This window comes from Ictalurus furcatus, chromosome 25 (genome assembly GCF_023375685.1).
Source record: "Ictalurus furcatus strain D&B chromosome 25, Billie_1.0, whole genome shotgun sequence".
In the NCBI taxonomy this organism is placed as follows: domain Eukaryota; kingdom Metazoa; phylum Chordata; class Actinopteri; order Siluriformes; family Ictaluridae; genus Ictalurus; species Ictalurus furcatus.
In genome coordinates, this window is record NC_071279.1 from 19,823,462 (window position 1) to 19,840,615 (window position 17,154).

General features: G+C 39.4%; 2 protein-coding genes across 5 annotated transcripts; one reads left to right on the plus strand and one right to left on the minus strand.

Moving 5' to 3' along the window:
* Positions 1–299: 299 nt before the first annotated feature.
* Positions 300–7,871, plus strand: LOC128601485 (zinc finger protein 501-like). 2 transcript variants are annotated; one of them, XM_053614726.1, is made up of 6 exons: positions 300–659; positions 2,136–2,291; positions 3,515–3,647; positions 3,802–3,894; positions 4,085–4,207; positions 4,574–7,871. In XM_053614726.1, exons 2-6 carry the CDS (start codon positions 2,226–2,228, stop codon positions 5,710–5,712), a joined length of 1,554 nt encoding a protein of 517 aa, XP_053470701.1. In that variant the 5' UTR covers positions 300–659; positions 2,136–2,225; the 3' UTR covers positions 5,713–7,871. The 2 variants fall into 2 exon arrangements, with proteins under 2 accessions (XP_053470701.1, XP_053470702.1); XM_053614727.1 differs by lacking the exons at positions 300–659; positions 2,136–2,291 and having other exon boundaries at positions 3,532–3,647; positions 3,802–3,907.
* A 33-nt stretch (positions 7,872–7,904) lies between these two features.
* Positions 7,905–17,129, minus strand: LOC128601491 (zinc finger protein OZF-like). Of its 3 annotated transcripts, none has more exons than XM_053614746.1 (6): positions 16,029–17,129; positions 14,625–14,707; positions 12,715–12,835; positions 12,438–12,530; positions 12,143–12,265; positions 7,905–9,553 (listed from the first exon to the last, which is right to left on the minus strand). In XM_053614746.1, the coding sequence occupies exons 2-6, from the start codon at positions 14,688–14,690 to the stop codon at positions 8,727–8,729; spliced, it is 1,230 nt and encodes a 409-aa protein (XP_053470721.1). In that variant the 5' UTR covers positions 14,691–14,707; positions 16,029–17,129; the 3' UTR covers positions 7,905–8,726. The 3 variants fall into 3 exon arrangements, with proteins under 3 accessions (XP_053470721.1, XP_053470723.1, XP_053470720.1); XM_053614748.1 differs by having other exon boundaries at positions 15,863–17,129; XM_053614745.1 differs by having other exon boundaries at positions 14,625–17,129.
* Positions 17,130–17,154: the final 25 nt, after the last annotated feature.

Consider the following 17,154-nt stretch of genomic DNA (forward strand, 5'->3'; position numbering starts at 1 on the left):
TATCATCCAGATGATGATGAACTTGCAAATATAGTACGTTAGTAACAATGCCACAAGAGTCCTGAAATACAAGTGCATTGAAAGGATCTGCTCAATCTTCAGATTGTTTGGCACATAAATTGTAGATTTAAATAGATTTCACCTTATTTTAGAAGAAGAAGAAAAAAACACACACACTGTTCTTAGTTAAAATCAGCATGTCCTTCCGGTGGGCCTGTAGTGGACTACTAGTGCTGTGATGAAGATTCATTTCTGATGAAACTTCAGAACCTTCAGGGGCTTGTCTTGGGTGCCAATGTTTTATTAGCCTTTATTTTATTAGCATTTAAGACAGAATTACATCAATACATGCTGGCAAACTGCTATATAATTACTTGCTGTACAGCTAATAGGTTCAGGTTTGGTTTCTCTGGTAACAGACGTTTACAGAAAGCTCCAGCAGGAGGCGCTGTGAACATTAACTGCGCCGTAAACTCACAACAGAAGAAGATGAGCTGCAGCTTTTATTTCTCTTTCTCTCCGTGTAAACAGCTGAGCCGTTGGTTTATTATTCCTCCCTGAAACTATTCCTGGGTTTGTTTCATATTGCATAAAAATAATAAAATCCTGTCTTTGTCTGTATTTGAGGATGTTCACTACATTGTGACTTAAAACCTGAGGTAAGTTAAACTAGCTGATCTGCTGTAATACAGAGAAAATGGTACATCTAAGATTCCGTTTTATTAAAAACACACCTACAGATTAATTTATTCATTAATATTTGCTGAATGATTGTTGTTTATTAGTGAGTGAGCCACCATCCCCACTAGTTCATAATGATTACCTAGTTAATGTAGTTATCTATCACTAACATTTGGGCCTCATTTATCATTTAGTGAAGTTGTGTGTAAATGTTTGCGTAAAACAAACCCAACTACATTTCCAGCAGATGTACAAAAGTTCCCGGAAACGCTGATGTTCTTTGTACTTGCGTGTGTATGTTGATGAATGTAAATAACCTGTGGGCTACAAAGCAGGTTCCGACAAGCTGATTTGCATGTAGTGACGCCCACAAAACGCCATAAAAGGTCACGTGCACAGCCAGCTGGGAGCAGAAATGAACAATCAGGGTAAAGCCTTAAAAAACAAGCCACAATTATTGGACTTGAAATGAAGGATCAGGGTAAAGCCTGAAAAACAGAAGTGGAAGTTATTTTTACTCACTACTGTCAATAAAATATTTAATAAAATGTAACATTACTACTACTAATAATAATGAGTGAGTGCTAAATCTTCCGAGGCCTTTGTTTCTGACTTACGGCTATACGCAGACAGACCGTCATGCTGAATATAAATATAAATCATCACAGAAATTCAAATGGTTTCCACTACAAATACCATTACAAACCGTCAGATAACCAATAAAACCATTACCATTATTGGTCCTTAATGGTGTCCACCATACATAACATACCACCAATAGAAGGCAACAAATTATCAGTAGAGACCCACAGGGACCATTAGAGTTTCCATTAAAACCAATACAATTTCCTTTATAACCATTAAAACCATTACAAATTCTATGAGGGTTTATATATTTTTTTTTTCCAGCAGGGCAGCCTGTCCTCTGTTTCTACAGCACCATTTCTTTTTTCATAATTGAATGATTAGTTTTATTTTTCTTAATTTAACGATTTGTGTTGGCTCACATTACCATTTTCCCATTCTCTCAATGGTGCTATTAGTCTCTGACACAGTGAACTAGTACGAGAGTGTGTTTTTATAGAGATCTTCTATAAGTTGCTCTGGATAAGGATGTCTGACAAATGATGTACATGTAAAGTGCATTAATCCATACCGATTATACAGTTTGAAGTTGATCAAGTCGAGGTTTACGTTAATTTGTCTTCTTATGCAGATATGAATGTTTTTCAGAATTTTCATGAATACCAAATTTCATGTGTAAATGCTCATACTAACTATTTACACATAAATCCGTTTGTATCCAGTTTGATAAATGAGGCCTGTTGTCCCTTATCTATTACTGAATAGTGAATAAATTTATTCACTATAATTAAAAAAAACTCTAGATCTGTGTATTGTGCTGCCATTGACCGTAATTGTGAATTGTCATTCCCCTGTTTTCTTCTCTGTAGGTTTAATGGAGTCTGTAATTCTGCAGAATAGTCCAGATTTCTGCTCATAAACCTCTTTTTCCAGTTTATTGATTTGAAACTCTTATTAAAATGGAATCAGCGGAGGCACGACTGGGCTGTAGCAGAAAACCTCCACACACTCCTGCTCACTCACAGGTAAAGGTTATCCATATGTTGGTATTAGTCTATTGTTTGGTTTCATAAAGCTTGGGGCAACTGAGTATTGGAACAAGCATTGACAAGCCAAAAAACATATCTTTCTGATTTACATGGTTTCTTCTGCATTATACTTCCTTAGATTTTATATAGCACTTGTCTAGGCACTCAAAGCACTTTACTTTATAAGGGGGGAGGGGGGGTCTCCTCAACCACCACCAGTGTGTAGCATCCACCTGGATGATGTGACTGCAGCCATAGTGCACCAGAACACCCACCCCACACACACACCAGCTATTAGTGGAGAGGAAAGTGATGCATCCCCCATTCAGGGATGGAGATTATTAGGGGGCCATGATAGATAAGGGCCAATTTGCCAGGACACCGGGGGATTTACCCCTACTCTTTTACCATAAGTGTCTTGGGATTTTTAATGACCACAGAGAGTCATGACCTCAGTTTAACAACTCATCCAGCACAAAAGACTTTCTTTTTTTTACAGTATAGTGTCCCTGTCACTATACTGGGCCCCACACAGACCACTTCCTGCTGGCCTCACTAATACGACTTTCGGCAGTAACCTTATTTTTCCCCCAGGTGGTCTCCCATCCAGGTACTGGCCAAGCTCAACCCTGTTTAGCTTCAGTGGGTAACCAGGCTAGAGCTGCAAGGTGATATGGCTCTGACTTGTATTAATGGTTTGGATAACCATTGTTCAGTCTAAATTACACTATAGGGAACATATGTGGCACATCAGGGAACTCTGTAGTGCATCTTTAGCCAGTGAGGAATGGCCTTAAGGGACATCATCACATGGAATCATATGGAATTGTGGCAGATTGATGTACCTGGCCTGTCTTATAAAAGTCATAATAAACCTTTGACCCCCCCGCCCACCCCTCTGTGATTTGTCATCCATGGTACTGTGGTGCACTGCCATGGCTATCACATACAGCTTTTGGTGTTTGCTTGGAATTGGGAAATGCACTGGATCCACCATTCTCAGAACAACTTCCACTTAACTGAATCCAAGGCCCAAGTGATGAGGGTTGTTGCATTCTAGAGCATTTCCTGAACATGTAGGGTGCTGTCCTCAGTGGGAGATTCAGACCCACAGACACAGGTGACCTAGCTGGGGTGCCAGATGTTTACATCTATTTGGGACAGGAGATCAGCTCCTGACTGTCTTTGCTAAATTCTTCTTCTTCTTCTTTGGTCATCAGCTTTGTGAGGATGTGCAGCCAAAAACTTGTACGGCTTCAGGTGGAGGGACATCGAGCTCTGTGGGACACATCGGCCCAGTAGACCATCAGAAACATATAAAAAAGGAAGAACCTGATGATGAAGACTACCTCTGTAATGCAAATGGCACATTACAGTCCAGTCTGATTCTCATTTTAGTATTAACTAGACTTCATTAAAAAAATGTCACAACTGTTACTGTTCTGTTTTGTGCTTCAGGTTTTTTTTTTTACATGACTGTGTTTAAATTCATCTGATGGATTTTCAGGTGGATGGACATCAAGCTCTGCGGGAGACATCACACCTATGGACGAACAGAAACATGTAATAAAGGAAGAATCTGATGATGAAGACTATCTCTGTAAGAGAACAAGGTGTATTATAATACAGTCTCAAGCTCAGTAATACTTCACTGAATTAACTAGTCCTTATTTGTGACTAACTGTGTCTGTGTGACTAACACTTTCCCACATATCCTTCAGGTATTTTTTTTTTTTTTTTACAGTTTTGATTGTGATCAAAGGATTTAAATGTAAATAATGGAATTTCAGGTGAAGGAACATCATGGTGCGTGGGCCACAGCACCTCTGCGGATGAACTGAGTGGTGGAAATAAACATATAAAAGAGGAAGAGCCTGAAGATGAAGGCTACATCTGGACAACAACAGCCTGTGGTAATGCTGTCACTGTAACATTCGGTTTTCAATTTCCAATCATTATATCTCAAGGGGGAAGTTAAGTATCACATACACTCAGATTGCTTTTAGCAAACATGGTGGCTGTTACAAGCCTATCCACCAGCTGACAACGAGTTCCACTGTATTGCTACTCCATTTGAGGCATGGCCTGTTTAGGGCTGATTTACTGGTGTAGATCTGTGAAGCGGTATTTTGATAAGAATCTGAATGTGTACATAATTTTCTGTATCACACTGCATGACTTGCAAGTATCCATAATCTACTCATAATGAAAAAAGACTGTTACATTCATATTTTGTTCCAAAATAACGAGTTTCCAACACTATTCATTTTCTGCTCCAGAAATGAACAATCCCCAGTTACAAGTCTTCTCCTGCTCCTGGTGTTCACTTTCCTGTGCATCTCAAATTTACCTCCAAAAACACATCAGACAATGGCACTATGATGAATACAAGACACTCATAAAATCAGGAGAAATTAATTATGAGAGTCTGCCCACACGAAGCTCCAGACATGACCAAACAATCTCTGTTAGTCTGAACGCCTCTAACACCCGTAGCACCTCTCATGAACAAATGCAGAAAGAAATCCATCCCTGCTCAGTGTGTGGTAAGAGTTTTTCCCAGCAGAGTAACCTCCAACGACACCAGCGCATTCACACAGGAGAAAAACCACATAACTGCCCAGAGTGTGGGAAGACCTTCGCGCACAAGTGTAATCTGCAACGGCACCAGCGCATTCACAATGGAGGGAAGAAATACAACTGCTCAGAGTGTGGGAAGAGTTTTGCCCAGCAGAGTTATCTCCAACAACACCAGGTCATTCACACGGGAGAGAAACCCTATCACTGCTCACAGTGTGGGAAGAGTTTTATTCGACAGAGTGATCTCCAACAACACCAGGTCATTCACACGGGAGAAAAGCCACATCACTGCTCAGAGTGTGGGAAGAGCTTTATTCGACAGAGTCATCTCATCCGGCACCAGCGGATTCATACAGGAGAGAAGCCCTATCAGTGCTCAGAGTGTGGGAAGAGATTTGCCCAACAGAGTTATCTCCAACAACACCAGCGCGTTCACACAGGAGAGAAGCCGTACCGCTGCACACAATGCGGGAAGAGTTTTATTCGACATGGTAATCTCCAAGATCATCAGCTCATTCACATACAAGTGAAGCCGTATTGCTGCTCACAGTGTGGGAAGAGCTTTATTCGACAGAGCGAACTCCAGACACACCAGCGCATTCACACAGGAGAGAAGCCCTATCACTGCTCGGACTGTGGGAAGGGTTTTAGAGGCAAGAGGCATCTCAAAGCACACCAAGTCATTCACACAGGGGAGAAGACTTATTATTGCTCAGGGTGTAGGAAGAGTTTTAATCGACAGAGTGATCTCCAAAACCACCTCTGTGTTCACAAAGAAGAGAAGCCGTACCACTGCTTTACATTGTGGGAAGAGTTTTATTCAACCGAATGTGCTTGACAAACACTGGTGCATTCACACAGGACAGACGTGGTGTCACTGCTCACAGTGTGAGAAGAGTTTAGCCCAACACAGTAAACTCTGTTGACACTAGGGTATGCAAATAGCAGTGTAGATGGACATTTCTGTTATTCAGATGTATTTAAGATATTTAAGATAAGTGCGCTGACACGGAGCCATCAGCTTCTGTTACATGACCTCTAAATCATATATCCAGTTATCATGTTGGCATGATTTGTATAAGTATGTACTTTATATTACATTACTATTATAATACTGTATATTTGTGTGTGTATAATTAGTATACTATGTATTTATATTATTATTGATTTGTTTGTGTTGGAATTGGACTTGATCAATTGAATCTGTTATAACATTTTTTAGTATAAAGGAATTAGTTTGCTCCTGCCCTTAGGGCACATTAGTCCATCATCATATCTCTGTCACAGTTACATTTACGGCATTTGGCAGACACCCTTATCCAGAGTGACTTACATTTATCTCATTTATACAACTGAGTAATTGAGGGTTAAGGGCCTTGCCCAAGGGCCCAACAGTGGTAGCTTGGCAGTGCTGGGGCTTGAAATCATGACCTTCTGTTCAGTAACCCAGAGCCTTTAACCACTGAGCCACCACTGCCCCATTCTATACTATATGGCCAATAGTATGTGGACACCTGTTATACCAGTAGGGCTTGTCACAGCCTTAGTCATTGGAATTGGTTGTGTTAGGCATGGTGGAAAGGCTGAAGGAAGAGTTGGCCCTGCCGGAGGTATGAGGGGCAGTAGTGCCATAGCAGGTCCACATCTACCTTTATAATCAATATGTGAGCCTAAGGGGCAGTTAGCCCCTACATAATCTCCAGTCAGATAATGCTACGTCTGAGGCGTAGTTGCAACTTGTAATTCCCTGTCTCTAACTGGAACAAACCATAGAAAATGCCTCCTCACCTTGAAATTTCAACTATCAGTTTACTATAGTAGAACAGTCCAAATAGCCAGTCAGGCCTGTAACAGTAAAAGTGTGGTTAATGTAGCTTTTTATGAGCTTTATGTTCTCAAACAAAAGACACAGAAGAGGAAGCAGAGGATTCATGGCATAAACCCAGTTGTGCTTGAAACACAGACAAAATATAAATCACTAATGCAGTTCCTTATCTCCTGTGTGTGGTATTATTATTATTATTATTATTATTATTATTATTATTTTATTATTAGGGGTTCAAGCACCGAAGGTGCTGAGTTACAGTGTAAAGCACTTTGGAACCACTGAGGTTAAAAAAGCGCTATATAAGTGCGACCATTTTCATTTATCACACCTTCAAATCCATAAAATTAGAATCAGGTGTTCAGGATTGGGTGCCAGTGATTAGAACCTGCTTAGGGAGTGCAGGTGGAACCGGTCTTATTTATATCCCTCTCATATCTAGTGTCTGGTGTTCCCTTTGGAATTGAGATATGTGATGTCATCATGCCAAGCTCTAAAGAGTTCCATAAAGCCTTCAGACAGATCTGGCAAGGGATTTAAAAAGATCTCCAAATTATTTTAAATACATCATTCCACTGCAAGGAAAATCATCCACAAGTGGCACAAATTTCATACGACTACCAATTAGTCCAGGACTGGCCGTCCCAGCAAATTCAGCCCAAGAGCAGACCATTTGATGCACAAATAAGTCTCCAAGAACCACAAAATTTCATCACAGGATCTGCTAGTAATTTTTGTAACTGTTGGTGTCAAAGTGCATGCCTTCTATAATCAGAGAGAGCACATATTTGACCTGCATGGGAGGCATGCTAGGAAAAAGCCTTTCCAAGATTACAGCCAATGAGCATATAGGGAAAGACCAGGCCTTTTGGAATAATGTGCTCTGGACAGACGAATCAAAGATAGAGTTGTTTGGCCACAGTAATAGCAGACATGTTTGGTGCAGACCAAATTCAGCTTTTCAGGAGAAGCACCTCATACCAACTGTGAAGCACGGTGGTGGAAATGGTATGCTTTGGGGTTGCTTCGCTGCCTCAGGGACTGGACAGTTTGCATTCATTGATTCAACTATGAATTCTGCATCATATCAAAGAGTGCTTGAAGATAACTTGAGGCCATCTGTCCGAAAGTTGAAGTTAAACTGAAAGTGGACCTTTCAACAGGATAATGATCCTAAGCACACGAGCAAATCCACCAAGGAACGGCTCAAAAAGAAGAAATGGAGGGTTATGGAATGGTCTAGTCAAAGCCCAGATTTGAATCTCATTGAAATGTTGGGGTATGTGGGGGATTTGAAACTGGCGGAACATGCAAGAAAACCCTCAAACATCTTGCAACTGAAAGAATATTGCATGGAAGACTGGTCAAAAATTCCAGCAAGCCTGGTGGACAATTATGCAAAACGCCTACAAGAAGATATTTCCACTAAAGGGGGAAATACTAGCTTCTGAGGCCAAGGGTGTACTTACTTTTTCTACAGATATTTCTGTTGAATAAATGATTGAAAAAGCTCATTTTCCTTGTGGTTTTATATCAGCTTTATTAATATGCACTGTTTCAAAGATCAAATGTTTGCTTGTCCAAATATGTTGGGGAACAAAAGAAAAGCCTACAATTTATCCATGGAATATTATTTTTTCACATGACTGTATTAGAGGAGAATTCAAAGTCATTGGCAAAGACGCTTAATCTGGAGAGAATATAGACATTTTATCAAGACAACAACCCCAAAAATACAGACAAAATAACTCATTAAATAAGTTACTGATTTGTGTCTTCTTGTTCATGGTTACATAGGATTTTGTTCAGATGTATAGTACAACGTGTAAATTTTAAGTTGATATATGTACTGGACATATATTAAATAACAAAAACAAAAGTCGGAACAATTAATACTTATTTATTTCCCCTAATAGTAATTAGTAATTTATATATATTAAATATATATTATATATACACACACCTTGCTAGTTCACACAAATCATACTAGCATAAACTGGCTTTGTAATAAAATTCCTTGATGTCTGTCATGCATCACAAGTTGATGGCTCTATGTTGGGGCATTTGTGTACTTTAAATGCACCTGAATAAGTAAATCTCTGTCCACACTGAGAACACTGAATTGGCTTCTCAGCTATATGAATGCGCTGGTGTTGTTGGAGAGAATTCTGTTGGGAAAAACTTTTCCCACACACTGTGCAGCAATATGGCTTTTCTCCTGTGTGACTGCGCCAGTGTATTAGGAGGTTTGACCGTCGAATAAAACTCTTCCCACACTCTGAGCAGTGATACGGCTTCTCTCCTTTGTGAATGACCTGGTGTGCTTTCAGATACCTTTTGGTTATAAAGTTCTTCCCACACTGTGAGCAATGAAACGGCCGCTCTCCTGTGTGAACGCGCTGGTGTGTTTCCAGATCACGTTGTCGAATAAAACGTTTCCCACACTCTGAGCAGTGGTACGGTTTCTCTCCTGTGTGAATGTGCTGATGTTGCTGGAGAGTACTCTGTCGACCAAAACTCTTCCCACACTGTGAGCAGCAATATGGCTTCTCTCCCGTGTGAATGCACTGATGTGTTTGGAGATTGCTCTGTTGGGCAAAACTCTTTCCACACTGTGGGCAGGGATAGACTTCTTTCTGCACTTGATCAGATGTGTTACTGTTCAGACTACCAAAGATTGTTTGCTGAATACTGGAGCTGCTTGTAGGTGTCAAATTCTCATATTGCATCGCTCCTGATTTTGTCAGTGTTTTATATTGCTCATAGTGGCATCTTCTGATGTGTTTGTGGAGGTACATTTGAGATGCATAGTAACGTGAACACCAGGAGCAGGTGAAGACTTCATCGTTCATTTCTGGAGCAAAAAATTTGTATTAGAAAATGACTGTGGAATGGAATACAACCATTTGTAGGAAATCATGAGTGTAACAGTATTCATGAATTATTAATGATTAAAGTAAGTAGAAATCACTATATAACACTTCCGCTGAACTTGCACAGTGATTGACTTACAAAGTCATGTAGTGTGATACAGCAAGGAAAATAAACAAACACTATTTAGATGTCCTCTACTTATCTTTTTCATAGAGCTTAATGCTATGTATGAATAATACTATATTATAAAACAGCATACAGACATAAATAAAATGGGAATGAGAATATATTGTACATAAAAGTAAAAAAAAAATAATGTTTTTTTGATTCTCAGAGGGATACTGAGATAGGTTTAATTCCAAATTAATGATATGGAATTGGAATAATGCATAGGTTGATTGCAAAAGGCTGCTGCACTATTACAATCAAATACTGATGCTGAGCTCAACAGGTCTAACATCACTTTGGCCCACTGAGATAACTGCAGCCTTCTCCTTGGCAAGTCATCCTGCCCTTTATGGGGTGCTGAAGGAGAGGTGCTGAAGTTCTCCTACATCTAACATAGCTTCACAAACAGCTGGTAATGTGGCTAAGATTCCTCTAAGTCGAAACATAACTGTGGTCCAGGAGTAAAATCACCAGAGAACCTGCTGAGAAGCTGCAGAGTAATGCTAAATAGTGATATGTATTTGATAATATGATACACAATATGCACAGCACACAGAAATCCTTTGAGAGGTGGAGCAAAACAGTGACCCAACTCATATTTAGAGAGAAATAAGCCAGGAGTGGGAAAACAAGGAAATTCCTAAAAGGCCTCAGAGTTAAGTTACAGGTTAAGGATTTAGGGTTTTTTTTTTGATGTTTTTTTAAAGAGAGAGATGGTTGGGCCTATGTCAGTTAATGCTGGTGAGAGACTGCTGTGTCTAGGAAACACTGGCGCAGTCGAAATACACAGGTGTGAAAGGTAGAAGCTCCATCTGACAGAGGATTGAAGACACAGAAGGTGGAGAAGAAGACAAAGCCCTACTGAGAAAGATGGTCTGGGAATTCTTCCAAGAAAGAAACTGATCTCAGAAGAGGCAGGGAAGAACGGTGGAGTGGAGGACACTGGCCTCAGTTCAAAAGAGACTGAAAGGAACACTGGACAGGATGATACCATCCTGCATGCAGGTGCACCAGAGGATGCCTACATTATCAAAAGCCCCAATACAGCACATAGTGTCAGGTCATTCTGGGCAGTGGAAAACCACCCATACCCTTGTGAAGAATCAGGGGATGACTAAGCACTAGAACTCCCCCAAACAAGAGCCAAAGGAGGAAAAGCAACATGCTTGACTTGTGCTGTGTTTCTCCTTCACAGGGCCAACAGCAAACATGAGTCAGCCTACTGTGATACCAAAGCAAGGGCTTACTTCTGATTCTGTCAATAAACTTGAGTGATCGTGTGTGAGGGCAGCTTCAAAAGATTCCAGCTGCCTATAAACCCACAGCATGTGAACATTTAATCCCAACACACACTAATGAAACAATGGACATCATTAACCTGCTCATCCAACTCAAGATGTTGAACAACATGAGGTAGGCTCTGGGAAAAGCCTGGCAACTCCAGCCTCACTGTCCTAGCCCTAACGTGCAATCTGGGATGTGGCCCCCTGGAAGTGCAGTGGGCCAAATGCATGGTCATAGTCCTATGGGCCCACTTACAGTACAGAAGGATGGTAGACATGGCTACAGCCCCATTACCATATCAGAATCAATCCACTGAAGAGATTAGTGCTGAAATTTGGAAAGAATGGAAAGAATCCACATATAACGCAAAACAAGTCGGACCCGAGTACAGATCTGAAGATTCAACCTGGAAATCTGTATGAAAAGTAGTGCATTTTACACTGAGATTTAAAATTAACACACAAGAAGAGTCTCCTTTTTGCATTTTTTGTGGCTCAGTGTAGCTCCTACAATACCACGGATATGCGCTAAAAGGTGGCAGTGTGATGCAATTACACTACTAGAAAATGTGGACAGCTTCCGAAGGTGTCTTGCTGTCTGATCTGATCACATTCGTACTTCATTGTGTTTTCATGTAGTCTAATGCTGTTCAATTATGATCATCAAAAGATGTACCTTAAGGTCAATGGGATGTAGATGTAGAAACCATTTTCTCAACCATCTTCTCTACCTCAATCTTTTTATTTGTAATAAAATCCTCCATCCATCTTCAACCACTTACTCCTTTTCAGGGTCGCGGGGGAACCTGGAGCCTATCCCAGGGAGCATCGGGCACAAGGCACATAATCACACACGCATTCATACACTACAGGCACTTTGGACATGCCAATCAGCCTACCAATCAGCCTACCATACCTCCTGGGGGAGGAAACCGGAGTACCCAGAGGAAACCCCCGCAGCACGGGGAGAACATGCAAACTCCGCGCACACACAGAGCCGCAGGAATCGAACCCTGACCCACCCTGACCCTGGCGGTGTGAGGCGAACATGCTAACCACTAAGCCACCGTGCGCCCATTTGTAATAAGATGTGTTACTTAATGACAGTGTTACTTAACTGCAGACTGTAGTTGTACAGACGTAGCCTTCATCTTCAGACTCTTCCTCTTTTATGTGCTTTCTTTGAAATCCTTCGTTCTGTTGGTCCACGGGGGTAATTTGTCCCATGGTTGTTTCTTCATCTGAAATTCAATCATTTACATTTACATAATATTAATTTCAATTAAAATTTTAAGCACAAAAATGGACAATAATGTGGCCAAGGGAAAATTTTGGGAGAGATCCAGTCAATTATTAATTCTAAGAAGTATTATTGAGCTCCAGTTTGGACCTCAATATACCATGTTGTCTTACAGAGACTGATTTCATCTTCGGGTTCTTCCTTCTTTATGTGTTTCTGCTTGTCAACAGGTTTGATGTGTCCTACAGAGCTGGATGTCCCTCCACCTGAAAAATTATATTCAAATGCTGTCAATTAGTGTAAAAAATTACAAAACTTTAAATTAAATAAAATAAAAAAATACAGAACAGTGATGTTTTTGGTGGCTGGCTCAGTAACAAACTGTCCCCATGTTGAATAAAAATTATTATTCAGCATCAGACTGGACTGTAATGTGCCATGTCATCTTACAGAGGTAGTCTTCATCTGCAGGTTCTTCCTTCTTTACACGTTTCTGATGGTCCACAGGGGTGATTTCTCCCAAAGAGCTTGACGTCCCTCCATCTATTTCTGTCTGCACATCCCCCAAAAGCTAATGATCAAAGAGTAATAATATTTATTTAGCAAAGAAAGTCAAGTCTGATTTGCTTGGCCTGAACGACCACTTCACATAAAACAGAATGAATTTAGCAGCTACAAGTGATGACCAAAGTAAACGCATCGTCATACCTAGGGAAGGAAAAGCATTAACCCTCTTACCCCTAAGTTCCCACAGTATTATGTCCCATAACCCTATATTCCCCAGAGAAACAGCACGCCAACCCTGAGTTCCTGGGCCAAAATCAACATTTTAATTTTAACATTTTTAGGCCTTGAGACAACTTATAATAATGTATTTGTGTAATATTACTTTGAAAATGAAGCAGTTCAGTGTTTTTACTAAACTTAGATCACAATTCTTAACTAGAGAAATTACGAGAAAATGCTCGCTAAAATCCTTATACTAATTTAGAAGTACCATACGAGCATCAGCGTGGTCAATGCCTTTATAAATAATAAATAAATAAATGCATTTTAGCGCCAAAAGTCAAGTTTCTGGTGGTAATCAGACCAGCAGGTAGTGTTTTCACGGATGCACAGAAATGGTCCCGTTATGACTTCAGACCCCTGCAGTGTCAGTCGCACTGGTTGATGCTGAAGATGAAGACGGATCAGGGTCTGAATCAGGAGAGTTTGGGTCACTATCCGTTTCGGTTTCGGTTTCAACACCGCCTGAACTTTCACTGCAATCACTATCTAGAATCCTCGCTCTCGCCTGTGTGACTGTGTATGTTTTCTTTTTTTTTTCACTGTTTTAGATGTACCTGTGTTCACTGTAGGTGTAACTTTAGCTGGAACACGATTAGCTTTTTGCTTTGGCATTTTTAGTTAACTTCTACTATTACACCAATATTCATGCTTGGATCTTCATCGTAATGCCGGCGTAAAAACGTAATCACGTTGTGACGTCATCAACCTTACGGGTCAAAAAATAATAATTAAATAAGTAAGGAATTATAGCAGAGTAATGCCGGTACACCAGCCTTACGGGGATAACGTTTACACTGTAAAGCCGCTATATCGGCCTTACAGGGATTTGGCATAGACGACCAAGCCGGTATATCGTCCTTACGGGAATAGATCAAAGATGGGCAAGCCGGTTTTTCAGCCATACGGGGTAAGGGGTGGTTTTTTTTTTTTTTTTAAGTGAAATACATTAAAAAAGACACTTAACACTTTATATGATAACAATAAAAGCATCCTAGCCCCACAATTTTTACATCATCATCTACATTATTACCTAATTATCTATTCTAATATCAGTATACAACAAATGAAGAGTGTTTTCACAGACTCCTTCGGCTTTTGTTAGGAATTTAATAACTTGTCTAAAGCTCCCAGAGCCGTTGCTTCTCTATCTTTGAAACTTTTTCTAGTTGTATTAAACTCTGTCAATACTTTCATTTTGTCTTGGTTTCAGCATGCGACGATAGGAAAGAGTGAGCGCTTCCTGGAGTGTCTCTATGCTGAAGAAAAACTGAAAACTGAATCTTTACCAACATATACACTTGGGTGGGATATACAATATATTACTTTGGTTTATTTCTAGTGGTCATTTTATAGAAGGTAAAATACAGTATAATATTTCCAGAAACATTCACATGTATCTGTAAAAAATTACCGACAGATTCAGACAGGACTAAAATCCCAGATATACCCCACCTATGTAAAACTAATCCAGTCAGAATAGGGCATTATGCTACTTTACTTATTCAATCTTAACTGGGTGAGTCAGAACATGAAATCATGTAAATCTACACACACATAAGGCTAACCATTACCTGTGAGCAAGCAGGAGTGTGTAGAGAGTGTCTGAAAGAGCCCAGGTGGTCTTCTGCTGATTCCATTATAAATGGTTATGATTCTGAAAAAACAAATGCATATTATCAAGCCAGAAAGGTTGCTGCTTGCTTAAGGATTACTAAAAACAGTCTCTGTTCAGCAGAGGCTGAATAATGATTAAGAAGTGCACCAGATCCAGTCAATAAGGTGCACATAGTTCATGGAATAGCTTCCACCTCAGGCCATAAAAAGCCCATGTATTAGGAGCTCTTGTGGTCTGGAATGGTTTCTGTGCTGCTAAATATGCTTAGTTCATGATTCCTTCCAAGACTCCAGACCCACAAGCCAAAGGAACTCACCAAGCTGCTACAACCTCTGTTGTAAGCAGCAGCAGAAACCAAGGCCTTTCCCAGGTCTAGGACACCACTTCTGGGTGTAGACAGCCCGAGTGTGTACTTCATCTCAGCTGTTTATCTTTAGACAAAGACTGATGTTTAAATTCAACAAATGTGATACTGTATGTTAGCATTTTTTACAGAACTTCCCCACAACTTATAAACCTCACACACTTCAGACGAGACACATGTCACTCAAACATGAAATTAAAAGTGTTAACCTTTAGAAGGTTGTATTATTATGACAAATAAGAAACACCAAATGTTTACCTGATGCTAAATAAAAACAGCGCTCAATATTACATGCCTTATTTATTTATTTATTTATTTATTACAAGGCTTTTTAAAATTTTATTTACAAGACTGTTAAAGTGTAGTCAGTGGTGTACATAAAGATGTTACTTGATAAACTCAGAACCCAACTTTACTCATCAAAAAGTCAAATGGAAAGCTAAATTTATTTCATTTCTTTCATTAACTTTATGTGAATTATTCCTTTACATTACTAATTCAGTTTGTAATATTGGTTTTAAACCATTTGAGTTTGCGAGTTTCTGCATTTGGGTTTCTGAAACAAAAAGTATTTAAATGTACCACATTCAATAAACAAGCAATTATATAAAATATATATATATATATATCTTTGAAATGAATGACTGAATGAATGAATTTATACATAAGGAAGTAAATAAGTAGCCTCAAAAATAGTAGTTTCTCCTTATTTCTTTGGAGATTTACAGTCCAGAATTAATAAATACATTTAATATCAGATGAGATGAACGTTAGCTACTGCTAAACTAAGCAGTGTACGTTTTAACATTTTGTAAGGGGGAAAAACAAACCTTAAATCACAAATGAGTTTGCATGTACGTTGTTGACATTTAGCTTCACCACACGGGTTTTACTCAAACCAAATCCCGAAATATATTCAAACACAGACTCGAGATATTATTTTTAATCAAAGTCACAGTAAAATCCAGTCTAATGTTTGAACGTGAAGATGATTACCTCAGTGACAAACTGTTTACTCAGAGAAATGAAACTGGAGCTCGTCTTCTTCTGTGGTGAGTTTACAGCAGCAGCAGCAGCGTTAATGTTAACAGCGCCACCTGCTGGAGAATCCCGATAGTCACGAGTTCGTTACCAGGGAAACCAAACCTGAGCTGTATTCAAATGTGGTCTGGTGCTATGGTGTTTATGAAACGATTCCACATAAATGTCCATTTCTAAAAACAACGTCTAACCTTCAGCCTCAAATGTTGAACTCAAACAATTGACAGAGAATTTGTTTATTTGTTATACTCAGAGAAAAGCTAATTGAATGATAAAATTTTGTGAATTTTGTGCTTACACAGCTTGACCTATTGCCGAATTGGATGTATGCTTCTCATCTTGTCCCAAGTTGTTTTCACTTTATAGTCATTATATGAGATTTAAAAACATATATATTTACCCTGTTCAACTTAAAGCCATCAAAGAGCCAAACAGGCACACTGAGGTTGGTCACTGTTATCTTAGGCTAAGGTTATAAATTGATTAGTGTGTGTGTACTCATGCACTCCTATCAGTGGGATTAAAAGCTTGGTCCACTTGTTGGCAGATTTAAAGCCAAAACATTACTTCACCTTCACTGGAAAACTTCCTTTCTTTAATTACTTCATAATGACTTCCTGATTTTTATAGTACTTAAGGAATGCACACTACAGGTCAAAAGTTTGTGGACACTCGACTGAAACGTTTCTCATGATCTTAAAAACCTTTTGATCTGAAGGTGTATAATTAAATGTTTAAAATTTATGTTGTAGAAAAAAAAAATATTCGTGCCAACATGTTCATTTCTTTCATTAGAAAACTAATATTTTACTTACAAAAAAAAACATTTTTTTTTTAATGGATGACTTGCAGTGAAATATTATTATTCTAAAATGTGGAGCAAAAGAATAAAAATAAAGAATGAGTGCATCTAAACTTTTGACCGGTAGTGTATGTCCATCCATTTTCCATACTGCTTATCCTACACAAGGTTGTGGGGAGCCTAGAGCTTATCCCAGGGAACTCAGGACACCCTGGACAGGGTGCTAACGCATTGCAGGGCACAATCACACACCTATTCACACACCATGGACAATTTAGA

Coding starts and splice junctions, on each gene's coding strand:
- LOC128601485 (XM_053614726.1), top strand. CDS start 2,226: ATGGAATCAGCGGAGGCACGACTGGGCTGTAGCAGAAAACCTCCACAC. Junction 2,292..3,514: donor ACACTCCTGCTCACTCACAG/GTAAAGGTTATC, acceptor TTTGGTCATCAG/CTTTGTGAGGATGTGCAGCC. Junction 4,208..4,573: donor CTGGACAACAACAGCCTGTG/GTAATGCTGTCA, acceptor TTTCTGCTCCAG/AAATGAACAATCCCCAGTTA.
- LOC128601491 (XM_053614746.1), bottom strand. CDS start 14,690: ATGGAATCAGCAGAAGACCACCTGGGCTCTTTCAGACACTCTCTACAC. Junction 12,836..14,624: donor ACACTCCTGCTTGCTCACAG/GTAATGGTTAGC, acceptor TTTGATCATTAG/CTTTTGGGGGATGTGCAGAC. Junction 12,531..12,714: donor TGCAGATGAAGACTACCTCT/GTAAGATGACAT, acceptor ATAATTTTTCAG/GTGGAGGGACATCCAGCTCT.